The sequence below is a fragment of the Pseudorca crassidens genome, chromosome 4 (genome assembly GCF_039906515.1).
Source record: "Pseudorca crassidens isolate mPseCra1 chromosome 4, mPseCra1.hap1, whole genome shotgun sequence".
Lineage (NCBI taxonomy): Eukaryota > Metazoa > Chordata > Mammalia > Artiodactyla > Delphinidae > Pseudorca > Pseudorca crassidens.
The window spans coordinates 26,969,801-26,997,026 of NC_090299.1; the positions used below are offsets into that span (position 1 = coordinate 26,969,801).

General features: G+C 37.6%; 1 protein-coding gene, 1 long non-coding RNA gene and 1 pseudogene across 21 annotated transcripts in view; 1 reads left to right on the top strand and 2 right to left on the bottom strand.

Moving 5' to 3' along the window:
* The window catches only part of ANK2 (ankyrin 2), a 240,916-nt gene that overhangs the window by 32,087 nt on the left and 181,603 nt on the right, over positions 1-27,226 (bottom strand). For 8 of the 20 annotated variants that reach the window (XM_067735261.1, XM_067735268.1, XM_067735267.1 and 5 more), the window contains 9 exons: positions 18,063-18,287; positions 15,148-15,302; positions 12,393-12,604; positions 11,884-12,088; positions 9,657-9,753; positions 6,695-6,923; positions 5,732-5,857; positions 3,445-3,567; positions 1,424-1,456 (listed from right to left, as the gene is read on the bottom strand). In XM_067735261.1, the coding sequence (XP_067591362.1) occupies positions 1,424-1,456; positions 3,445-3,567; positions 5,732-5,857; positions 6,695-6,923; positions 9,657-9,753; positions 11,884-12,088; positions 12,393-12,604; positions 15,148-15,302; positions 18,063-18,287 (1,405 nt within the window). Of the gene's footprint in view, positions 1-1,423; positions 1,457-3,444; positions 3,568-5,731; positions 5,858-6,694; positions 6,924-9,656; positions 9,754-11,883; positions 12,089-12,392; positions 12,605-15,147; positions 15,303-16,295; positions 16,395-18,062; positions 18,288-27,001; positions 27,038-27,226 lie in introns of all 20 variants that reach the window. The other 12 variants (XM_067735248.1, XM_067735254.1, XM_067735252.1 and 9 more) reach the window with 3 other exon arrangements.
* Positions 132-18,110, top strand: LOC137223479 (uncharacterized). The gene is made up of 3 exons (XR_010942891.1): positions 132-319; positions 1,471-1,563; positions 17,999-18,110. It is a non-coding gene; the product is annotated as an uncharacterized lncRNA (long non-coding RNA).
* LOC137223475 (ER membrane protein complex subunit 3 pseudogene) lies at positions 20,299-21,558 on the bottom strand (annotated as a pseudogene).

Here is a 27,226-nt window from a genome sequence, read left to right on the forward strand (position 1 = left end):
AGCCTAATGGAAGAATTCATTTGAACATAGCAAAGTTGGTTTCATAATTGTGTTGCTCTTTCAACAAGGTATGCACGTATCATCTTGAACAGCTTGGGGATTGAGTCATCAACTACAGAAAGGAAATTGAATATGAGAGACAAAGAGTGACTGCACAGTTGAGGGAAAAAATGACTTCAGTCTTGTCATAAGTTTATTGTGTATCTGGTTATACGTGGCAGGACAATGAGTCTCTCATCCTGCCCCACTGCCTGGGTATCGGTAAAGAAGTGAATTCAGGGGCAGTCTATGAACTGATAAGGCCTTACATTTTAAGCTGGTGAGTACAAGGGTGTTTATTATGTTTTTCTTTATGGTTTTCTAGTTTAAATCCAACAGAATAACATTAAAAATAAAATTAGTATATTTGACAACATTTACGTGCAGCTAATAACAATTCCATTTGTCTATCTTAGAAACAGGAAGCTATATGTTAATCAGTTAAGTATATGGACTTTTCCAATGATTTCTTTCATTTCTATGATAATGTTTGGGCATTTTCAGACCTTTATAAGGGAAACAAACACACACTTGCTTTGACTATCGAAGCAGGTATAATTCAAATGGCTATTTATTCAAGGTAACCTCTCTAAGGCTCATTTTCTTCATCTGTCACATATCATCTATGATATGATAGCACACGCCTCACAGGGTGACTGTGAGATCAGTGTTGGTGGGGTATGTGGAGCACTTAGTAAAGAATCTACCTTATAAGAAGGGCTCATTATATGCAGAGTTCTGCATTATAATATTAGTATAGTCAAATGGATGAACTATATGCTCCTTAAAGTTTTTTATTTCAGTGGTTCTCAAACTTTTTGTTATTAACCCCCCTTTACACTCCTAAAAAAATACTGAGGAGTCTGAAGAACTTCTGTTTATGTTTAACATATATAAATAAATATGTGTATTACAAATAAATATACAAGAACCCAAGTATACACAAGCGCACATTCCAGAGTGTCAGGGTGATGATGTCATCACATGTAATGGAGCCTCTGGAAGACTCCTATGTAGCTTGTGAGGATATGGGAGCTAAAAGGCAAAAAATGTTTCAGTACTATTAAGGAAAGAGTTTTGACCTCCAGGCGTCTCCAGACCAACCTTTGAGAACCACTGAGATAATGGTTTTGGTCTTCAGCTGTTGGTAGAGAAATCTATATTGCTGCATAAAGACAGGTAAGAATTTATAGGGAAATTTTACTGTCCTCTGAAATCAGTCCATAAGATGAGAAAACAGGCTCAGAGAGGTTAAGTAAGATCGTGACCCTTTAATTACTAAGGACAACGGCGTAACCCTTCTAAGACACAGGTAACCATGTGCTCTTATCAGTGGTTATAGCAGTAACACAGCCATTAACAAGTGACAATGCCACACAATTACCTCTTCCTCCTGTTCTTGATCTGACTCTGATTCCTTGCCGCCCCAAGATGCCATGCAAGATGGAAAAAAGAGAGCAGGAAGAGTGGAGAGTATTTAGAAGAAAAGACAAGACTAAATACCCTGACAACAGATATCAATAGGTAAGCATACGTCAGCGTACTTGTATTTTTTCTTACTAACAGTGTACAGAAAACAAGCACAAAAATTAAAGAAGATTGATTTAAATGCAAATGTCTGTAGATTCAAGAGACAAAAGAACCAAGATTATAAATAGACTAATCTACTAGACAAAAGAACTAAAATTATAAATATACTAATTTCAGATGCTCCGTTACCAGCAGCCTCAAAGTTTGACGTTTAATGGACTTGATGGCATATGTCTACAGAAATGGTGATGACAATATCTCAGCCATTAACAGATATTGGCTAAAAATGTTAAAAGCCACAAATAAACATATGGTGAAAATATTTTCAATACACAGGAAATATTTAGGAGTTCTATTATAATTAAGAGCTACTAAGTTCTAAAATATATCTGAACTATACACTGTTTGGCAATTTTTTCTTTTGTTTTGAGTTACTAAATGGAAAGTTGTCCTGGACCATCACAGCATTAATAACTGTGTCTGATACATCTTGACTTAAAAGTAAAAAGTAATAATAAACTAAATGCTTTCTTTTATAGCACATTGAAAGCTCATTGAAATCAGAGACAAAGCTCATTCATCTTTATATATCACTTAGGTGGATCGCCCCAGCAGTACATATTTCTTCGTGGTTCTTATTTGATATTCTGCTTCGGTGACTCAAAAGTGATCAGCAGTACAAACCCCAAAGTACATTCTGTACCATTGGAGTGCAATTACAGTCCACTTACTGGATCAATATACCTATTGCTGTATTCTAATTCTTGGAATAATATGTAAATTTATGTAAACAGATACTGGTATTTCATTTAATTTTTATCATTTAATAAGAATTTACAGTGTTAAACATGACACTACATGCTTATCTCTATGTGACTGATCTCTAATTTATTAAGAATAATTAAGTAAGAAAAATATACTGTGGTAAATAAAAAGAAGTATAGGAAATGTTTTGTTTTGCAGAGTCAAGATTTAGGATTTTAAATATACTTCTACCTCTCCTCCAGGTCTCACCTGCCACTACTCATCCCACTTCCCAATCTCTAAAATTCACACTGATCACTTGCTATAACCTCCTATAAATTGCCATGTGGGAGCTTTCCATTAAAAGGAAAGGGATACTGGTTAAAATTTTTTTTAATAATAAATAAAGTTCTCCCCAACATTTAACTCATCCCCCTTGCCTTCTTTGATTTGATCAGAGTAATCAAAGAATTCTATAATGGGGAGAGGTTTGCCTAGAAAGTAATACCTGTAGGTAGATTTGGGTCAAGAATTAATGAATTTTCCTTTCAACCATGTTTCAAATCTACTCCTATAACATGCGAGTATTTTATATACTAATCATGTTAAAATAGTTGAAAAATTAATTTGATGCTCCTAAAACAGTACAGGTTACAAGATGAACAAATAATTATTTTAGCAACAAGATAAAATATCCTGCTGTTGCTCTGAATCTCATAATACATAATCTACCTGTGAACTGGTAGTAAACCGAAGCTAATAGACTCATAAAGTTTTGGTAGGGTGAAATGTACTAGTATGGTGCCAGGAGGGCACATAAAAACAATAAGAAAGGCAAAGTGAACTATTTAATTTTTAAAAATTAGTCCAAAAAATTAAATCTTAAATTTGAATTTTCTCTCTTCCATATCCAATATGTATTTACAGAAAATTTTCCATCAAAGTGAATTTAATGTGAAATAAGGTAGAGCTACTTTTTCCCTTACTTAAATGGAAAATCATAAATTGGACAGGGTATCAAAAATGACTGTTATATATGGTTGCATTCAGTGTCTTTGCTTTTATTTATTTTAAAGAATTTGAAACTCAAATCCTATACTCCCTGAATTGCACTACAGCAGGTTACAATACCTTCGCATAAATTGGCAGGGTGATGTTTAAGTTGCAAATAGCTTGATGCACCAGGCCTCTTGTAGATTTTGGCTCTTTCATAAATGATAGTCGTCCGCAAGGTTCCTGAGTTGTATCACGTACCTTGAACAAGAAAGGCATACATGTTTCACCCATATGATACACACTATTTATTTTAATGAGATGATAATCAAAAGAATCAGGAAATAGCATTAGATAATGCTAAATAAGGATTTGGAGGTGTTCCTTTTCTCCTTTCCTATTGTCATTTAGAATGGTTAAAAAAGATCATTTAGCTTAAAAAAATGTGGTAAAATATACATAACATAAAATTTACCATTTTCGTTTATACACTTACCATTTTCAAGCATACAATTCAGTGTCATGAAGCACATTCACAAAGTTGTGCAATCATCACTACTATGCAGAATTTTCCATCATCCCAAACAGCAACTCTGTACCCATTAAGCAGTAATTCCCCATTCTACTCCTCCCCCAGCACCTGGTAACCTCTATTCAACCTTCTGTTGTTATAAATTTGCCCCTTCTAAGTGCCTCGTATAGGTAGAGTTATACATTCACGTTGCAACATATATCAGAATTTCGTTCTTTTTAAAAGTTTGTGTTAAATTATACATAAAACATCATTTCAACCATTTTTACATGCACAGTGTAGTAGCATTAAGTACATTCACACTGTTGTATAACTATTACCACCATGCATCTTCAGAACGCTTTCACCTTCACAAACTGAAACCGTTTCCATTAACTTCCCATTCCTTCCTTCCCCGATCCCCTGGTAACCACCAATCTATTTTCTGACTCTGCATTTGACTGCTCTAGGTACCTCATATAAGTGGGAACATACAATATTTGGCTTTTGTGTCTGGCTAATTTCCCTCATTTTAAGGCTGAATAATATTCCATTGTATGCATATACCACATTTTGTTTATCCATTCATCTGTGGATGGGTATTTGGGATGTTTCCACCTTTCGACTACTGGGAAGATGCTGCTATGAACACTGCAAGTAACCAAGTCCCTGCTTTCAATCCTTCAGGAATTGCTGGATCATATGCTAATTCTATGTTTAACTTTTTGAGGAACTGCCATACTGTTTTCCACAGTGGCTGCACCATTTTACATTCCACCAGCAATCAATGTATCAGGATCCCAATTTCTCCACATCCTTACAAACATTTGTTATTTTCTGTTTATTTGTTTGTTTGTGATAATAGCCAACCTAATGGGTATGGAGTGGGATCTCACTGTGGTCTTAGTTTGAATTCACTTAAGTTGTTGAGCATATTTTCATGTGCTTATTGGCCCTTTGTGTATCTTGTTTGGAGAAATGTTTACTTAAGTCGTTTTCCTATTTTTGTATTGTGTTGGTTATAAAATGACTTTTGCACATCAATAATATCAAATATTAGCACAATTATACAGCTGTTTGTGTTAAATGGATCCACTGCCCCTCAGCAGTTAGTGCTTAATGTGTGATCTGTAAGAGCCTTTCTTTAATCGGGCAAAACAACTGAACCAGAAATGGCACAATGAAGGCCTGCAGTAGAGATCTTGAGAAAACTTAACAGACATATTAAAATTTAAATAGAATTATTACTTCAATTTCACAAATCTCTCACTCATATCCATTTTTGTCCCTCTTTAGAACTGGGAATCTAGGACAAAACTTGTATATGTTACTGCCAAATTCCTAACGTGGATTAATATTCCTAAAGAGGGACGACAAATTTATGGTACACTGAAGTGTCTCCATAAATGTTTGTTGAATGAATTTATGAAAGTATATCCAGTCTATAGCTCTATCTGGGATAATCTCTTAATAGATTAAGCGAGATCCTGGGTCTTTTGAGAGCTTTTTATTACAAAAATTTGTCACTAAGAACTCTTTTGGTCTCTACAATTGTGAAATCACATGTTTTAAAAATTTAAGCACAAATATTTAAAAGAACTAATAGTAAAAAAAAAAAAAAAGAGAGAGAGAGAGAGAGACTTCCCTTAAAATTTGGAAAAGAATGGCCAGTTTTTCTAATTAATGAATTGGCTATTTGTCCCTCATTCTTAGCCTTAAACATAGTCTATAACTAAAAATTAAGGTTGAAATTTTAAAAAATGGTTGGTTTTCTAGGACTTGAAAATTTTACAGAAATGGTTTAAAAAAATCACTGGAAATGACTGAAAAGCAAATATTTTCTTCTACTAAAGGAAGTCAAAGCTTTACTTGATCTTGAATTAAATGCATTACAAAGTTCCATGTATATATTACCTTGACAAAGAGAGGAAGTCTGTTTTCTTTGAAGGCAAAAAAACTGAATATATGATGTTGGCCACTCTTGGTTAATGGCACCAGGTTGCCAAAACAATCAACATAGATGGGTTTTCCTTCTAATACCTGGTGGACATAGAGAAAAACAACACAGAATATAATAGCTGCAATTATTACTTGTTATTTACATGAAGAAGTGGTGGTATTACCTGGAACATTAAAATTCTTAAAATGTGCATACAATAATCTTTAAACTCCTGACTGACATTTGGTCTTATCTGTGACAAAGCACGTACCAGCACTCCCTCTTCTTACTAGTAATGGGAATCTTCAAACGCATAGTGGCATTTAATGTTAATGGTCTCATTTCTAATCCTCTAACATGTTACCTTCGCAAACCAATATATCTTTAAATACTAAATTTAAATTTCTTTTTGAAATCACAATGAGTCAGGTTACTTGAGTTCAATATCCAAAGGCCCACACTGATGGAAAATTCTGAAATAAGAAAAAGTAATGTAGAAAAGCCCTGGATATCATACTTTCACATTTATACAAAGCATATACTTCCTGGACTGTTTTCTTCACTATTAAAGAATAATAAGGAAAAAAAAGAAATCAAATAAATATTCACCTCAAAAAATAATAACAAGGAAAGATAAAAACATATAAATTGCTATATTTATTTACATACTTTGAATTTATCAATGACACATAATTTTTCCCACAATAATCTTTAAGAGTCCTTTTACCTCCTCACATACACTGAGACTATCCCAACTGAATAGGTCCAAACTGGCTAAAAATGGCTGATTTTAGACCCTGACCTTCCTTCTAACTGATCAAGATGTCGACTGGTCTTTTTTTTTGATGGCTCTATTTATGGTATACTATTTTAAATATAATTTATTAATAAAGGTATAAACAACATATTAACAAAAATTGGTTTTACAAATACAGTACCTCCACATCCCTGCTTCTGGCCACCTCAGCAAAGTTTTCTTGTTGTTCAAGCGTCTTATCCACTTTATCATCAGTCATGCAGAAACACCTCAACCTGGCTTCAATGGGGTCATGTGATTTGGCAAACACTACAAATTTGGCCATATATGGTACACAAATAATTTCTCTATACACTTGTGATGCAAAGGTAACGGACTCCTGGATTTGTCGACAATCTATCAGCCAGAACCTATAAAATAAAATAAGGTCAGTTACCTGAAATTTAACGTACAGTTAGCCCTCGGTATATATGGAGGACTGGTTCCTGGAACTCCACAGATACCAAGATCCGCAGATGCTCCAGTTCCTTATTTAAAATGGTGGAATACAGTCAACCCTCTGTATCAGTGGGCTCCATGACTATGAATAAGGAAGGCCAACTGCATGAAAACCAAGTCCGTTCCTTCAATATGATCAAAGTAATCATTAAATGCTTCTTGGAAAAAGAAGGGAGCAAGAAAGGGAGATAATGAGAGGAAGTAAAAAGGAAGGGAAAGAAAGATAGGGAAGGGAGGAAAGGTAGGAGGATAGATGGGAAGGAGGAAGCAGGTGAGGGGAAGAGAAAAGAGGTACCAGGTGTTTAAGGTCAACTATTAAATACTGTGTTTGTAATTTTTTCCCTTGGAAACTCTTCTGAGTATTCAATCTCCTGAAATATAGCTTCAGTGTTTAGAATCCTTTAGTGGTATAAGCCCAGTATTGGACATTATGACAAGTATCTCACTGGATGAGTTTCTATTGTCCATGATTGCCCCTCCTGTTCATTTCATTTCCTGAAACTCTTTTCAACAAAATCTACCTAGCTTTTCCCCTCATTCCATCATTCTTTTCCAAAGGACTCACAGTCACCAAAGTCGGATCAACCCAGCCACTTAAAAAAAATCTGATTTGCTTCAGAACTCCTAAGTATTGCTTAATACAATTAATAGAAGAAACTATTAGCTTTGTGACTAATTTATGATTTCTAGCCTCAGCTAAATCTGTGACATATTTTGGCAACTTCTTCCTCAGATACCATTTTATTCAGTACATTAATGGTGCTAAACCTTTATGATACCCCTGGACCTTCCCCCTCAGCTCAGACCCTCAGAAAGGTAACTTCACTGAGGAAGCAGAGACGATCAGACGGCCATTCTCTCAATTTGCTGTTCATACACTTCAAAGATTTATTCCACATCCTCTTACTTTGAAACCTTTCTCCATCTATGATCACTCTCCTTCCCCCAACTCATTGCCCATAATCTTTAGGTATTCTGAGATTTCCTTATCTTCTTAGCCTTTCTTTCCTTCAGTTCCTGACCCATCTCTCTTCTTCTTCTTTTTAATTGTGATAAAATATATGTAATATAAAATTTACCATTTTAACCATTCTTAAGGGTGCGATTCATTGGCATTAAGTACGTTTACAATACTGTGCAATATGACCACTCTCCATTTCCAGAACTTTTTCATCATCCCAAACAGAAACACTGTACCCATTAAACAATCACTTCAAATTTTCCCCTTCACCTCAGCCCCTGGTAACCTCTATTAAACTTTCCGTCTCTATAAATGTGCCTGTTCTAGGTACCTCATTTACATGCAACACCTGTCCTTTTGGGTCTGGCCTATTTCATTTACTATAGTGTGTTGAAGGTTCAGCATAGTTCCTGGCTCTCGGCAGGCACTCAACATTACCTTCCTCTTTATACTGATTGAACTATACTTTATTCACTGCTTCTTCAATTGTCTGAAAAACTTAAATTATTAATACAATAACATAATAACTCATGATTTCTTGGTCTATCCTACAAGGCCTTCTGTAAATAATGTTGTTAACCAACATTCCGGCATTATTGCTGAATTACAGACTCCACTGTTGCCAGCTCCCAATGCCCTTCTGCATCTTTGCTCATGTTACCATCTTTTCCACTTTTATATATCTGCCTGTTAGGTTCCTACCTATCTCATGAGTCACCTCTTCTCAGACATCCTCTGTGACCACCCTGATGCAAACACCCTCCTCTGAATTCTTTTAGTACCTCTTTTGTACCTTTCCATTCAGAACTTGTCATTTTCTGGCATTAGAACGTGGATGCCTGAGTGGCAGGGCACATTGACACATAGAACCGGAGACTCAAAGTTGAGCCCTCTGGGCTCGAACTATAAACATGTGTCACCACACCCATCTATTGCTGTGCACTGTTATTTACGCATCTATCTTTTTTCCCCCCGAATAAGAATTTAAGCTTTAACCACTCTCAACTTCAGTTTTCTCATCTGTAAAATGGACATAATGCTTCTTGCCCTTCTTAAGTCACAAAGTTGTTGCAGTAATCAAATTAAATAAATGGGAAAATGCTTGGCAATCTATTAACAATCATGCAAATGAGAACTCATATTAATAAACTGAGTTAGTGTATACACATGCCATAAAACTAAATAGCTTAAGCTTTTTAAAGATGTGTGATACATAAGTGGGCAATATGTAAATGTGCTATGATGCGTAAGCATCACTGAAACCTCTAAACTGTTTAAGCAAACCATGATATGTTTTGTGTTTTGGTTATCAGTCTGTTGGAAAAAGTAGTTCAGGCTTTTGTTGACAGCAGGAAATCTATCATTCCTAAGACTTTTGGGACTGGAAAAATCAGCAGTGGCTGCTAAAACCAGAGTCTGGGTCATACAGTAATAGCCAACAATCATTTATTTTCTTTAGATTTTAATCTGACTGGCTTTGTTATTACTGGCTTTGTTATACTACTTGTTATTGCATTATCACTATTACATTTACTGGCAGGTCTAGTTTATAATATGAAGGTAAATGCAGACCATATTTAAAACCATACCAAAAAAATGACTTTTAAAGAATGTAAGGAACAAAATAAAAGACATCGGGGGCACACAATTTCACAGTAGGTTTTTCTATGCAGTATAACCATACCTGGCAGACACATTGGTTGTAAAGGAAACACATTCATTGACAAATGTTAATGGCGTAGTTCCTGTAATATCTTCCCACTGAGCAGGGGTGGTTCCACCTGAAATAATATGATTGTTGAAAAAAATTAGGCAAAATTCCAGACCCTGCATTGTAAAATAAAGTCTTTGTGGTAGTGGCTATGTTCACTCACCCTTCGAGATGACACATTGGAAGCAAAATGACTAAAAACTGTATGCTAAAAAATGACGCATTGAAAACAAACAGCAAACACCACACTTCATGGAACTAAATTTAAGGGAGGTCATTTGAATAACTGCTTCAAATGACTAGGCGCTCTATTCTCTGCTGACATTCTAAAGCTTTTACTGTAATTGCAAGGCTCTGAAGGTAAGTTTGAATTATATACAATTGATGATTTTAAAAGATCCTTTGACCAACCAAGGAGCTGAATGCTTTGTTAAAACAAAAATCCAAATATTCTTTTGTTCTTTAACTTCATATTTTATGCAATTATTTTCAAGAAAGAAAACTTCCTCTCAATTTGTAATTGAAGGCTGGCAAAAAAAGTGCTTGGAAAATATTAAGAGCTCAATAAATACTGCAAAGTGAATGAGCAAATGACTGAATGCCAAAGGATGACCTCTGTGCACAGACAAATCACTATGGAGGGTGATGCTGACTTTTATTTCTACTGAGAAATTAAGTTGGCATAGATAGGACAAAACTGTCTTCAAGCACTGCAGGAGAAATATACGTTTGAGATGAAAACCAATTTTGACTAAGGTTTCTTAAAGAAGGGAATGAGTTATCAAACAAAGGTCATGGAAACTTATTCTTGGAGGCCTCTAAAATATACACTGTAAGCAGAACCATAAAATATAACTGAGCAAAACACAAAAATCCAAACACCTAGGTTAACATATTTGTAAAAATTAATAGATAAATTAAAGAAATTGTTTACTACAAATCCATCCAAAGACAGACGGCTGGAATAACTAGATCAGATGGTGCCTAGGCCCAGGTGGTATCTTCATTTTGTCATCTATAAGGGCAGGATGTACCATGGACATTTTTCAATCTGACTTGTTTTGCAACCACACTATTATGCTGCACATTGTAGGAAGGTTAATCATATACACATGGACCAAAAAGTATGGGAAAGATACCCAGGAATGCTATGTAATAACCAGAAATGAGTAATTGGAAAGAGGCCATAAGTGAAGCATATGATTTCCCACTACCCTCATTTTAGTCCATGTACTTTAAAATTATGTCATATTATTAAACTTATGCGGTAAAGTCTCAATGATTCGTTATCAAGAGTACAGAAAAAACATTAATGAGGAGGAAGAATGAAAGAGAGAATAAAAAAAGGGTAAACATTTCTGCTAATATGAAGGAGAAATGAAAAAAAAATTCTAACAATACTTAAGCAAGCAGAGATGGTCACTATTCCTACTGACAACAGTACGAATATTTACTGAAAGCCAACACCATGTAGTTATTGTTAATTAGGGAAATCATCAGCCAAATTGTGTAGTTCTAACACAGGCTACTTGTGTGGATTTTCACCTCTCACCATCTGTGGTGGTATTATTGGCAGAGACGACCAATATTCTGGGAATGTCTTTCTGGAGTTTGGTAGCTGACTGAAAGCTATTACAACTTCCAATTGAAAAGACCAAAATTCAGTTAATCATTAAAAACCTTCATTTTGTTTTTCCAAAGTTAGTTCAGCACATCAATGATAAAGACATAACCAATTCCTGGACAGAAAAGTTTGAATTATTGGGTATAATTATTCAAGATATTATTTATTTTTCAACAGGTATAGGATGATGTCTTCAAAGAAGGCTTAAAGCTTGGGTTTTGAGGAATATGGGCTTGGGTTTGAATCTCAACTCTGCTACATATTTACGGTATAATCTCAGGCAAGTTATAGAATTTCTCTCAATCTTGGTTTCCTTTTCAGCAAAATAGGATTAAAGTTTCCTCACAGGGCTACTGTGGAGATAAAAACAACAATGTATATGAAGTGTCTAAAAGTTTCGCATACAGGCTTTATTTAGTAAATATTAGCTCATTTCCTTTCCCCTAGTTAGAGTGCCTTTCCTGAATTAATGCATATAACCTTGCAGGCATCTTACGACCAAAGTAATTTAATATTTACAACAATCTAAGTTTCTTCTTTCAGAACTTTCTACTACAGTAGTCACGTGTGACTCACCTGTGATGCTGCATAGTAATCTTAAGGTTGGTGCATCTCCCCCAAAACCATTCAACATGACATCACTTGAAGCTTTGGGGACAGGAATGGTCATGGTAATTGGCTTGTGAAATTTTCTTCTTCTAGGTTCCAAAGTGACTATAGGGCTGAAGGTAGCTTTGTTGCCTAGGATCTTCTTAACCAACTCACTGTGCATAGGTTGAGCCTTTTAAAAGAAAAAAAAAATTAAAATAAACAATATATCATTATATTCCATGTCAAATTTCTTAATGCATTGCTCTTTATTTCATAAATCAGTTTTCTGGCTTCAAATATGGCAACTGAACGTTTACTACTGTTACCAAACACTCATCTAAAACTTTACGAGACGTATGATCTCCTAGGGCAGCTTTTGCTCACCCAGGAATAATTTGATTCTTTAACCATTTTAATTCCCATTTGAAAAGTTGACTTTTAATCACTGCAATAAAATCCATGTTCGGTTAACTTGCATCTTGATGTGGGCATACCTGTAGGCCTACACGGATCCGCTTGGTTAGTGCCCCCTCTGGGAAGACGGCCTGCACCTGGGGTACCACTGTGCTGCTCAGCACGCCTCCCTCTGGGCCAATCAGGTTGCTGTCCTGTTTGATGCGAGACACCACTGCAAAGTACTGTGGGAAGTCACGGGTGATGATGCGGCAGATCCGTTTCTTTTCTAGGTCTTCCGGGCTATCCAGCACTGAGACAAGAAATGACCCTTCTTCATATAGCAAGGATTTCCTTCTGAAAGCATTCTAGCAGACTCACTGGCATAGTTAATAGTGAACAGGTGTTGTAACAAAACACTTCCTTTTTTAAATAATAGGAAAATTTAAAAAGTAAGGCTATCCTAACAACACCCAAAAAATGACTGCAATCTTTCAAGACCTGTCAGCATTTAGCTGGCACGTTTTCTCTCTTTGTGGAAACTAGGTCTTTCCAGGGCACTGTGAAAGAAAAGCACCTAGTTCCAGATGCGGTATTGCAGGGCTGCCTTTGTAAATGAGGGGGTTTGAGGGCAAACCTGGAATGAAAATGAACCTGTTCTATTCTCAGCTCAACATGACGGAGAGGAAATTTGTTATGGGCTCCTTTTCTTTGCAAATTTCAAAGTTAGCTCAAAAACCAGTTATTGTGGTTTTAAGAAGTAATATGGCCCTTTCAGTTCTCAGGGGAGCAGTGCATGAATAAAATCTGTCTTGGAAGGGTAAGATTCGTGTTTGTGTGTTCATTCCAGTGGCATGGTTGTCTCTGAGATAATCACTGTGGATATTAAAAAAAAAATCAGTGACTACAAATTCAGGGATTCAATATTCCCCTGAAACCATTAACTTACCAAATAGATCATCTAACATCAGGAGAATGGGATAATGTGCTCTTTATAAATTGTATTAGCGTAGATATGTAGGGCAATACAATAAATCTGACTGGTTTAAAATGCTGAAAATTTGAACTAAGTGGATCACTGAATTTTAAGGGATTATGGGACTTTATTCATTTTTAGAAATCATTTACAATTCTTATAGAGGCATGAACAGCAATCATGTTTTTCTTAACTACTGAATATAACTAGATAGCAAAAGTCAGAAGTCCCAGGATCTGATCATTCATGATTGAAGATCGATGCACTGGCAAATACTAGCTTATACTTATAAAAGAACAGGTTACCACACATAATGAACATAAAAATATACAAATCCGATTCTCTGTTTTAAAATGAGCCTTTTACATATGTAAAAAGTTATAAGAGTGGGTCCCCATCCAAGGACAAGATGGCAGTGTTAATGACAGGTAAATACTTCAGATGGAAATATCCTAAACTAAATGCAAGCAAAAGAAGTGGTTTCAAGGAGTAGAAGCAGCTAAATACTGCACAGAACAAGCCTTCTCAGTAAGAATCCTGATCTTTTCATCTTGCGTGGAAGATGCTGACCTACACATCTAGAAGGCATAATTTCCTCTTCCATCCACCTCTTGGATAGGGTTAGCCTGGCCTCTCTTCTTACTCAGCCTCAGCAGGGTGCAGAAAGAAATGTTAGAGCAGCTGCTGTCAGGCTACACTTCACTATTCGTGAGCCATACCTGAAGCTACAGCCGGTGGTCCTGGAAGACTAATAAAACTTGACAAACAGCCACACAGCTGTGTGTCTACCTCTGTGCAGACTTTGGTAGGCTCTTGGCACTCAGGCAAAGAACTTGCCCTATTTGTGTAGTTACATAAAGTGCAACATATCTGCCGTTATCAGGACTGAGAGACCTCATCTCTGTGCAACCTCGGGAGGCCTAAGAATGAGGCACCTCCCTCTAGTCAAACTAAGATATTTCAACCTGGGGCTAAATGGCCTAAGCTGGATTTGGGATTTACAGAGATTAAAGCCCTAATGAAAAATAAGTTCCTTAACTATATGTGTAGGTTTGTATATGAAATTCAACCCTAACGAACTCCCTGTTCAAACTATATATAAAGTGTGACTGAACTTAATTTTCCTATCTCCTTAATAGAAAGTTAAAATTTATATTATCTTATAATGCGGTAGTTATGGTTATATGTAGGTTTTCCTACAGAAAAGCTTAACACTTTTTATCAGTGTCTTAAATATCTAAACGTTCAAGTTAGGCATTTTTTAAAACCATGGATTTATTATCCAGTATCAGTCGTTTTGTTATGAAACGAAAATATCTATTCTATCTCACGTTTTAGAAAAGTTTACACTAAAGATAGAGATGGGCTGTATCTCTTTATTAAAAAGAGATATTTACTATTAACGATTTTATTTTCCCAAATGTAACAAAAGTAAGACTAGATAAATATACTGTATACTCCAACGCATCACCATTGGAACATACCAGAATACTTGCTGTGGTAAAATAACAAAGGGACACATTTGTTACTAAACCAAACTTGGGTCTGCTTACCCTTGTGCAGTAGAGCCAATCTACTGACACCAGGTTGTGGTGAAGGAAATTGTGGCGTTTACTGCAGGTGCCAAATGAGGGGTCTGGGCAGCTAATGCTCAAAAGACCCAGACTCCTTGTTTGGTACCTGCAATAAACACTGCACTTTCCTTCACCACAACCCGGGATCAGTAGATTGGCTTCACTGTGCAAGGGCGAGCAGACCCAAGCTGGATTAGGCAACACACACACACCACACACACACACACACGCCCGTAGGACATAAAGAAACGCATCATTATCATGCTTTCGCTTCAGAGTTCTTTTAAAACATTTAATGTGAAGTACCTTCATCCATGCCATTAAGGATTTCATTCAGTTCATCTTCAGTGTATTCGCAGTAATGCTCTTTCCAGCTGTCCCCATTCTCACTGCGCAGGACAACCAGTTCCCTCTCTTTTCCTCGAAGGGCAGCAAAATGAGGGATCTCCACGATCACAGGCCTGACACAGTAAGGCAGAACATTCAGTGTGGACAGGAGCTAACCAATATCGAGACAAGCACCTTGACTCTGTCTGTTGCAAAGTGACCTGGAATTCTTCTCTTTCTGGGGACAGGGACCTAGTGGGCCATCCTCTGAAGCCCTGAGGCTAGCAAATGGTCCCGCGGTAGCTAGCACTTCACCTCAGGGGCACCAATCCTCAGGGCCACGCTGTTACCTTAAGCCAATGCTATTTCTCTGTGAGTGCATGTGGCATTCTGGAACTTCTCCTTTGATAAATGTAAGGATAACACATTTAACCAAAAGAAATGTACATGCATATCTATGAGGTGTGTCAATCACTTAAAATGTTTTCTACAAGGTACAAAATGACAAAATGGTTTAAGAGGGAAAATGGCTCATACGCTGTGTAATTTGATGTGTTGTAAATGAGGAGATGTCAGAAAAGTCAACTACTTGGTAACTAGAAAGACATGCACTCATGGGATTTTTTTTTCCTTATATTTTCTCCATTCAAGAAAACAATAGGCATGTGTACACAGTGTGGCCCTAATTGAGCACCTCAGCAGGCAGCCCAATTTGTGTCCAATGCCTATTATATTCAGGACCCAGAACATGCACTTCCCTGCTGCTTTTTAGGTCACTCTCAAAATTTAGAGAGGCTTTTGATTTTTCAGTCCAGGTTGCTTTGATACAGACTCCAGATTTATCATAGTCACATCATAACTAGCACATAGTACAACTAGGCAGATCTCATGCTTTAAACGAAAATGAAGGTCACAGCACTTTAAGGAAAAAGATAGAAAAACATCACTCGAAAATAAAAGTCACATACCACAAGGGTCAGAAATGGTCCACTAAAGATAGGTTATACAGAATTTAAATCATAGAGAGGGACATGTCATGGGCACAATGACAAAAAGAGAAATCATATTGCAGAAGAAGGAGAAGAATGGGGGCCAGCAGCCATCAATTTGTTTTAAGTCACTCCTACCCAAGGAATTTGGTTCCAGGAGGCCCCAGCTGAAGGATGCGGCTGACCAAACTTTCTCCCTCATTAAGTGGGGGAGGAGCCGTTGGCAGGTGAAGTTTACTGAGTACATCCAAAGCAGCAGTGAAAGAAAGAACATAAGTAAGCTTCAGGTGTTGTTTTCCACAGAACCCCAGCGTCACCAGCTGATGAACAGGGTGAAGTTTGGTTTCACACTGCATTTGGTTCTGCCCCCTCCATTGGTCACAAAGAGCAAGAACAGAGACCCAGAGTGTACAATGGAGGCGTGTGGAAGGAGGGAGCATGGGGGTCAGATCTGTCCCTACTTAGGTTCACTGCCAGGGCATGAGCCAAAAAAGAAAAAAAATATGCTCCACTGGAAAGACAGAGCTGTTGGGGATACAGTAAAAACTCTGACTCCATAGCGAGGCCAGAAGTTTTCATGGATATTCCTCAACAGATGTGACGAGTATTCAAAAGCCTACAACTATCTGCACAGGAGGGAGGGGAAAGGACTTGGTACATACAGAATGAAAGGAACCACTGGGGAATTACTCCAACCATAATGGTATCTTCTGATGCAACCCAGAACTTCACAGGCTCCTTCTAAATCGCTGGTCTGTCTGATAGGACATGGGGGGTGGTTTCCATAATTGGGAAATACAGACACACCCCTTTCACGTGTGAACGTAATTTGGAGCAACCTGTTAACAGTTTGCTCCAAATTACAAGGCTTTAGAACATTTCCTGAGTTCTAAAGCAAGAAATCCTCTCCCCAGTATGACACTGGCAAAGCAAGAGTCCACGATTCATAGGATTTTCTCCCAGTTCTTGAGCACAAAGAGTTGAAATGACAAGACTTAAATACAATTGATTTGTTTCAAAATATTTTGAAACTTGTCCCCCTCCAAAACTTCATTGTTTTGTCAGTTTTCAGCAGTAGCTACTCACTTCTTGGCATACTGAGATACCACTTAATATAAGCAGCCATACAAACAAACAGAAGAAATGTTTATTTCTGTTCAAAATTGCTACAATGAGCATGGCGAAAGTTATTCTTGATTTGGTCCTCTTAATGAACACTATGCCTAAATAAAATGCCAGTATAATTATAAGACTCAAGGTAGCAATTCTGACAACAGAAAAGACAAATCACATAGACTAAATTTTTGGATGTTCTATAAAGAACACTGCTCTCCAAAGTGAAGATAAGGATTCTGTTTTGTAACTATACAAGACTTTACATTTGGAATAGACTAGTACAGTTGACCCTTGAATGACTAGGCAGGTCCACTTATGCCCTGATTTTTTTCAACAGTAAATATCAGAGGACCACACAGGCCGACTCTAAGGTGTATGCAAAGTTTTGACTGTGTGGAGGGTCAGCACCTCTAACCCCTGCATTGTTCAAGGGCCAACTGTATTTTTTTCCTCTATGACTTCACCACTTAAATCTCAGATTAAAAAAATACCTACCATCGACCAAAACATGATTATTCATATTGGGAGTCTAGCACCTACTATCACATTCAAAGAGAAAGAGTAAATAACAGTTAACCTGAATGTTTAATCCATTAATGCCTTAAAATAAGAGGCATTTAAGTGGAGTCAAGCATTGAGGCATTACTTCCAATTCTTAAAAAAATTTCATAGGGGCCAATCTTCTTTCAAAATGTTTTGACGTACCTTTTTCCATTCCATCCTAGTGATTTCATGTGGAGGACACAAGCTCATCCGTGACTAAGTGGGAGGTTTATCAGAAACCCTTACCCAAGGAACTGAGCACCCGAAGGTCCGACTTCAATCAGGCGACTGGCCAGGCCTTCTCCTTCCACCATTGGAGGCATTGTCGCCAGTCTATGGCGTTTGACCAGTCGGCAGGTGACTCGTGTTGGGGCAGTACATTTCCGAGGCGGAATGATGATGCGGAGCCCATTGTGTCTGCATCCTCGCATAGCACCACCTCGGGCGTCCACCATAAAACTAACCAGGAAACTAAAAATTAAAATAGAAGGTTAGATGTGTTTAGAAATATCAATGGCAGATGAACAAGCTTTGTCAAGTTATTTTTTTTCCATAATGCTCTGTTCTTAAAACATCTCTTTTTTATTTATATGCATGGTGGCCAAAAATTGCCCTTAAAAGTTATTTTACTTTATACCAATGCCTTTATTTTAATTTGGTTGTTGTTTTAATTTTTGTATTTTTGATCTGTAGCTCAAGAAGAGTTCTAATTTTTTTGATAATGGTAATATTAAATATAAATTGTAAATTAAAAATATATCCAATTGACTTAGAAAGTATAATGAAATTATGTAAAAAATATTGATTAGTTTCCTTTTGTTATCAATGCAAATACTTTTGCTTCCTTCTATGTGTGTCCTGAAAAATCCATATTTTGAAATAATATAAGGATAGAGCAGAGGGGAAAGACTAAATTGCAGCTTTTCTAAGTAAACTCAACTTGACTTTTAAAAATTACATCTTGTCCAGATCATTTTAGTATAATTCTATGACAAAAAAATTCACAGGCTTTCTCCCAAGATCAAACCCATGTACATGCATCCTGCTCCAACATCGTCTTACCCAGGATGCAGGTTTTTAACTCATTACATTCTAAAAATAAAAAAGAGGAAAAGCAAAGTAATCAAATGTTTTGGATAGAACTAATTTACTGGTTAAAATGCACTTTTTCACTTCTTACGTAGAAATCTCTCTGCTATACCTTTTTTTTTTTTTTTTTTTTTGCGAGCCTTTCCCGTCGTGGAGCACAGGCTCCGGACGCGCAGGCTCAGCGGCCATGGCTCACGGGCCCAGCCGCTCCGTGGCACGTGGGATCTTCCCGGACCGGGGCACAAACCTGTGTCCCCTGCATCAGCAGGCGGACTCTCAACCACTGTGCCACCAGGGAAGCCCTGCTATACCATTCTAACTGAAGGGGTAGATAGGAAACAAAGATTATAAATACCCTCTATTCTGGGTTTTGAAGTGGGAAAACCTGGGCTCATTCTAATGGAGGATACCTGTGCATCATGATTTTCCCCAAATTATAATAAATTGAATATGGAAAGTCATAGGTAGTAATTTAGAAATGTAAAGGCATCTATTATTTTTGCTCCTTTTTTGCCAAGCTAATTACTTGTAAATAGGGGAATAATGATCCAAGGTGACTTGGTTTGTTTATTTTAAGTGTACCAAGAGAAAGGGTTTGTCTGAACTTTGAAGTTGTTTCCTTTGGGCTGTTTCTGCAGCTTAGTTTAAGTTCTTCTCACTATGTTAGTGTAACACTCATTAAAGCCTTGGAAGCACGCACTTTGTCAAGGAGCAAAAATTAAACCAGGCAATCTGATGGTCATACACATAGACACAAAGACACACACAGTGTGCACACCCTTACACAAATAACATTACTGTCTTTCCCAATTCTCCTTGCATTTGCAAGCTTTTTATACCAAAACAGAAAGAGGAAAGCACCATACAGGTGTATTATGGATCTACTGATAGCTTAACCAGCACAGAACTATACCAGATTCATCACACCTAGACATTGCATCCATGACAACATGTAAAACATTTCAAAGATATTTCATCAAAGTAAGTTATGGGGTAGAAACACAATACATTTATGTTATTTTTAGATAAGTGAAGGAAAAATACCTTAGCGTCCTCTTTATAGCAGAACACAACTCATTAAGCATGCTATTAAACAGAAACCCTGTTGCTAGTAATACAAATGGATGTGAAGGAGCCCAGACTGCCTGTCTGAAGCAGGTCGTGCAGGATGAGATCATGAGAAGAGGCGACACACTTCTTCCCACGTGCAGGAGCCGGTCTAGACCTACCAATTCATACCCAGTCCTCTAAGTTTTTAGTATGTGGCACAAACTGGGGAGTATAACCAACAGTTAAATCCTGAAGTGTGGATATTTCTGGTCTTTATCAAATCACAATGAGAAAATGTTGGCTGCTTTTCTTATTACTAGCGTTTAAGTAGGCTGTTTTTTGTTTTTGGATCCCAAGAAAACAGGAGTTTACTGTGGTTTAGAATTCAGAATGACTGTACATAATAATTAGGTTTAACTGACAACACTTTTTTTGAAATTTCTGAATTTTTGCTAAGTTTTATATATTATCACTAGCTTGAGTTCCCCCCCTCTCTCTTACTTTTATTACTAGAGTCACCAGAAGGAAAATTTAAAATATTTCAAAAAGAGCTGTTTCTGGGCAAGTCACCCAGCACACACTCCTAATGTTTCCTCTGGTTTCAAACATAAAGGGGAACCCGGCTCAGACAAGAACAATCCTTGCTGCACACCCACCGGCTCATGCATCCCACTTTTTATTCCGAGAGGCTCTAGCTCAAAACAAAAGTTACAAGGTTAAGCGCTACTCCGAGTTCCTGACACAGCTAAACCCTGCTTCGTCTTCAAAAACATAGAAGTCTGTAATTCCTTTCTGAACATGCCTTCGAAGTGGAGGTCTTTGGCCATGAGCTCCTTTCTGACACCATCTAGTGCCCACTGGTGGTCCGTCAGCTCCAAAGCCTCCCACTCTGTCTTAAAAGCTCTATTGATGTCTGCGAGCATGGCCATGGCTGCTCCAGTCATCTGTTCCTGCATTAGCCGTGACTGGACAGCAGCATTATCTTGGCCCAAAATCACAGAGTAAATGCTCCAAAGTCCAAAGACATTGAGGAAATACCAGGATGCAGAACTCACCCAGGAGGCATCTAACGTGAGTCGTTCAATTTCTTGCTGTAGCATAGGCTTAAAACAGAGGGTCTGTGGAATCAGGACCTTGGTTATGACAAAGCCTGAAAATGCCATGTTGATCCATCCACCAGTAAGAATCAGAGGGAGGACATTTGTGACATTGCCTTTCATCATGTTGGTGAGCATAGTGGGATCAGTCATAAGAGAAGGAGGCACAACCTTCCTTTTAGTTTTTTGAAAAAACCCATCCTCTGGGCTGTTGAAGTAATATTTTCGTGTCAGGAAAGACTGTTTGGGAATTTTTTTCCATTTTCCCTGAGGACTCTGCTTCGAATTAGGACTTGACTGTCAGAGACTTGTTCCTGGGTGAGCTTCTTGTCACTCTGCAGCAGGATGGACATGTAGTGGCAAATCATGCCCATGAAGAAGGTGATGATAACGATAGGCAGGACCACCCAGAGGCAGATGTTGGAGTCGAGCAGCAGCTCTGGTCCTGCCATTTTCACAGAGAGCCGGCTCCTGGCCGGCTGTAGCTGGGTTGATCTTCACCGGGGCGCGGGCTGCGGGGCTCCTCGTCAAGTTCGCCTCTGGGCCTTCTCACGACCCTCAGCCAGGTGAGCCTGGGACAAAACCACAGCCTCGGCCCTTGCGCCCTGCCCACCGCCAGGCCGCCAGGCCGCCCACTAAGTAGGAATTCTTAAAAAATTATTTTCTATTTGCCTTTTAAAATGCACTATTGCTCAAAAGAATGAGAGAACTGGTAACACTTCTAGATGACTATAAAGGTTTCTTTTCCATTTTACTATTTTCTTTTGACTATGATATTTATGTTGATTTTTATAAAAACTAGAAAAAAGTGACTTAAGTTTCAACCAGTGCTGTTCCAAACTCATTGCTACATTTCTGACTTTCTCTACTTTCTCTGATTTTGTTTCATCTTTTGAATACTAGCAGCACTGGTGAAGAACAGGGACTCAAACCAGTAAGGAACTATATATAATACATCTACTTGATATTATCAATCTTCAATACTATTTGTACCATGTGAAGGCATTTAGGGAATTTCCCAATTCATGTTGCATGCTGTTACATTTCCACTATGTTTATTCCAGTGATGGCTTAGGGCCTACATAACATCTCCATTTAGAACATCTTCTAGAGGTGCAGGATAAAGCAGGGGGCCCCAACCCCCGGGCCAGGAACAGGTATCTGTCCATGGCTTGCTAGGAACCAGGCCGCACAGCAGGAGGTGAGTGGCAGGCAAATAAGTGAAGCTTCATCTGTATTTACACCCGCCCCCCACCGCTCGCATTACTGCCTGAGCTTCACCTCCTGTCAGCATTATGGTGAGTTGTATAATTATTTCATTATATATTACAATGTAATAATAATAGAAATAAAGGGCACAATAAATGTAATACACTTGAATCATCCCAAAACCATCCCCCTGACCACTGTCTGTGGAAAAACTGTCTTCCATGAAACTGGTCCCTGGTGCCCAAAACATTAGAGACCGCTGCTCTAAGGAATGAATTGAAGTAGCTATGTTCTTGGCTGTAACAATGTTAAAGTAACTATATGTTTGATTACTTTCTCTGATTTTGTGTCATTGGCTGATTTTTTTTTTTTTTGGCGGTACGCAGGCCTCTCACTGTTGTGGCCTCTCCCATTGCGGAGCACAGGCTCCGGACGCACAGGCTCAGCGGCCATGGCTCATGGGCCCAGCCGCTCCGCGGCATGTGGGATCTTCCCGGACCGGGGCACGAACCCGTATCCTCTGCATCGGCAGGCGGACTCTCAACCACTGCGCCACCAGGGAAGCCCTGACTGATCTTTTTAAAATTCTCTTTTGTTCTCATTTACTCCATAATTTCCACGCCCCTTTTCATGCAACAATTTGTTACCCTCCTAGTAAGTACTAGGTGCCCTGCTAGGAACCAAGTGAGAATACAGAAAGTAAAGACGTAGTTGCTGCTGCCGAGATGTCTAAGCCCCAAACGTCACATGATGGTTTCACTTACTCAGAATCACTTACTTTCCTAATCAACGAGAAATGAATTAAACCATATATAGAAGCCATATCAGTGCCACAATGACAGTGACCTTGTTCTCCATATTTCTTCCTGTGTCCCCTCAGTGCCTAGCACAATGTAAATAGAGCACATAGTAGGTAGTTAATAAATAATTGTTGAACAGTGAATGAATGGAAGAGTGAAAATGGTAAGTTGTGAGAAGCTGTATATATTTATTTCTTATTGAGAAGAAGCCTAAAATAGAAGGTTATTTAATTCTCTGGTCCCTGGACAAACAATCCAGTCAGACCTCATTCAAATTACTACACTCAGATATTTCAGCTCATAAAATAGCAAAACAGTTGAGAAGGACCGACCTCAATGTTAAATATTCCTCTATAGGTATTTTACTGCTCCAAAATGAGAGACCCAATATATTTATTTCCCTTGATAGAGGATGAAGAAAGACCAAAGATTTGAAAATAAAAGAACTTAAAGACCAGAGCTGCAAGTAGATAAGTTTAACTATATGTGTCTCGGTGTCATCACAGATCTGGAAAATTATATTTAAGTACTGCACTGGAACACAAAGTAAATTGGAAAAATTTAGGTGCCCATGTGCATAATTCAGAGAAAAGAAAAATTAAATTTCCAATGAAAACAAGTTTTTGTGTCTTTATCAAATAACTAAAGGAAATGCAACAGAGTAACAAAAAGCAACAAGCTCTACTGAGGGAATTATTTGACAAGAGAGACAGAGAGAGAAAGAAAGAGACAAAGAAAGGGGTGGGGAGGGAGGGAGGGAGATGGAGAGGAAAGTAAATCAGAAGGATATCAAGAAAGAAACAAAAGCATTGGAAGTCATGAAAGAGCTAAATACTGATAGTAAAAATTAATAAAAATGTTTACAAATTTAGCAAGAAAATACCCTAAGCCAATCAGACTCAAATAATGTAACTGCAGAATAAACCAATTAAAAAGCTGACTATGTAGAACTCTATACCAAAAGAAGTCTTTTCTTCAAATAAGAGGGAATAAGAGAAATAATGATTCAAGATTATATCTAGTGCTGATGAAAAATCTTTTAGATGAAAGTCAACATGCTAATCATTAATCCCAATAGTTTGTAATATAAAATTAGGTTAGCATTTGAGCATTTTCATTTAAAAAATCAGAATCAAAAGGTGTCACTATTTGGATAGGAAGTAGAATTAGTGGATAGTTATTTTGTGATGTATAAAACAATTTCAAGGGACATCCCTGGTGGTACAGTGGTTAAGAATCTGCCTGCCAATGCAGGGGACATGGGTTTGAGCCCTGGTCTTGGAAGACCCCATGTGCCGTGGAGCAACTAAGCCCATGCGCCACAACTACTGAGCCTGCACTCCAGAGCCTGCGAGCCACAACTACTGAGCCCGCGTGCCACAATTACTGAAGCCCGCGCGCCTAGAGCTCGTGCTCCTCAACAAGAGAAGCCACCACAATGAGAAGCCCATGCACTACTACAAAGAGTAGCCCCCGCTCGCCACAACTAGAGAAAGCCCTTGTGCAGCAACGAAGACCCAAAGCGGCCAAAAATAAATAAATGAAATAAATTTATAAAAATTAAAAAAAAATTTCAAAAAGCTAAAAGCAGATTATAAAAGACCATTTACTTTTTTTGGTACCATAGGAAAAAGTGAAAGGTTGGAAAGGAGGGAGTCATTATATGAATCAGTTCACATACTAGGTTTGATTAAGTAAATATGATTTTCTCATATGTCCAGATTAAAAATGGGACAAGATAATGCCTATAAACAGTTGGAGATGAAAGGAGTTGAAGTAAAAACATGTAATTAAGTATGCACAGAGGTATCGTATATGGATTAAAGCTAAGCTCCACTGTTTGTGAGCACTGACTAAAGCCTCATCTGTCAATGAAGGATAATCATACCACCACTTAAGGGCAGAGTGAGGATTAAATCATGTATGGGTAAAGCATATAGAATTCAATAAATGCTTGTTCCCATCATTTTCCTTTCCTGGCACCATATGGTTTTATATGTCTTAAAAATTATAGTATAATATAATACCTAAAAAATAAACAGAGAAACTAACGTTTATTAAATACCTACAATGAACCCGGAACTTTGCTAAAGCAGTTTAATATGGAGTTTTCATTGGTTTATGAACTGTACTATTCAAAGAAGATATAAAAATACTATTATCACAGAGCACAAGATAATGCAGCAAGTACCATGCTGTTTCCTGGATACAACTCTGATCTACCAAGAGATCCATCCCTGTCTTGAATTATTGCTGTAACCTCGGGCAAGGCACTTAACATCTTTCGGTTTCAGTTTTCTCATCCATAACACGAGAGACATTAAATTCTTAAACTCTAAGGTGGCCTTCTGGTGTTAAAATTCTAACTAGGTTAGACAACCTATTGGAATATTCCATTTCAGATGTTCTGGAAGCATTCCTAATTGGAAAATAAACTGCTACTCCTGCAAGAAATATACACTATTTTTGCTGTATGGTTAAAACAGTCAAGGAGCAGTTTTGCAGAAAATGTATACACATACTGCACTAAACATTGACTTCAGACTGTACAGACAAAAAACATCACGTAACATCTCGGTTTTAACTGTATATCTTACTCTCCAAATGAAATTCAACAATCATGCAAATTAGAAACCCTTATTGAAGTTTTCTAAATTGTGAGATACGATGTTATCACAATTTAAAAGGAATAAAAGCAAAAGCAATCCACCATTATTATGCAGATGACTTGCCTAGGAATATGTAGTTGATTAGCTAGACAGGTACATGCTTCAGAGGAGGCAGCAGAAAACAATGATTCTGCACTTTTGAGGACTATATCCTCCACCCCAAAAGTTATGAATCCTTAGGTTTACTTTTAATTCATCCAGGACCATGGGGTGGGGACGGGGAGGACACTGCAGCATTTGAAGTTAGTTATTGATTGAAAATAGGGGAAAAAATGTCATCAGGGTGCTTCAGTGATCCACATATACATAGCAAGAGGGCCTTAAATCTGATTTCTGGGGCACTATGAGAAAACCGTATCATGAGCTCTTTCTCCTCTATAATTTCCTTAATTCCTTCCCAATCTTTGAAATTCCATGAACTGAAAAACTGATGAAAAACGGCTTTGAAAAAAGTGCCTCAAACTTGTTAAAATCACCAAAATATTTATCACTCACTATGTTCATGTATAGAAACATAATATTTAGTGTGTATTTCAGAAAAAAGTAAAAGAATGGATGTACATTTTTCAAAATTGAAAACGGTTTTATTTGTAGACAATCTTTAGTATCATGATGGATGACTGTAAAATAAAACATAATAATCAGCAGTTTGATAAGAACCTTTAAAAATAACTTTATTAAAATGAAATAGAATAATGGATGTCTTTAGAACACTGGAATCATTCTACAGCACAATTTGTAAAATATCAAAAGGCTGCATTTAAAGTAGTACTAGCAAGCAAATGCACTATTAATAAACTTTCAGCCCTTGGTTCACCTAGAATATAGTTAAAAAAAAAAAAAACACCTCTGCTAAGTGACACTTAAAATCACAACCTTTACTATAACTTGAAAATAGCTCAACCAATTTGCATAATTGCTGGAATAGCATTTTTCAGCTCTATGTAGCACTTGTTCTCACAAAAGAAGCTAAGATATGGAGACACATGACCAAGACAGGCTCTCACTTTAGGTCTACATTCATTTTGGTACAACCCTCCTAATTTCCAATAAAATAAGAAATACCCACTTTCTCTATACCATATGGCCATGATATGAATAAAATACATCATTCTCTCTCTCTCTCTCTCTCTCTCTCTCTCTCTCTCTCTCTCTCTGGCTAGGTATGGTCACACTAAAGCATCCTGAGGCAGGGTATATGCAGAAGGAAATGACAAAAGGAGGAGAGGAAGAGGCAACATGTTCAGAGAAAGAATTATGCAGAAGTTCACCTGCTGTTGTCACGATCAAGACATGGAGAGGTGCGGCTGCAACAGAATAGATACTTTAGCACAGAGAAGGAATGGATAACGTGAAATATAAAGAAGGAAATCAGAAGTGACTTTCAACTGAGATATATTATTTATATACCAATACCGTATTCATTGAAAAAAAGATGGAAATACAAATGAGATACAGCTCTATGCAAATGCTGAGAGAAGAGCCAGGTACAGGGG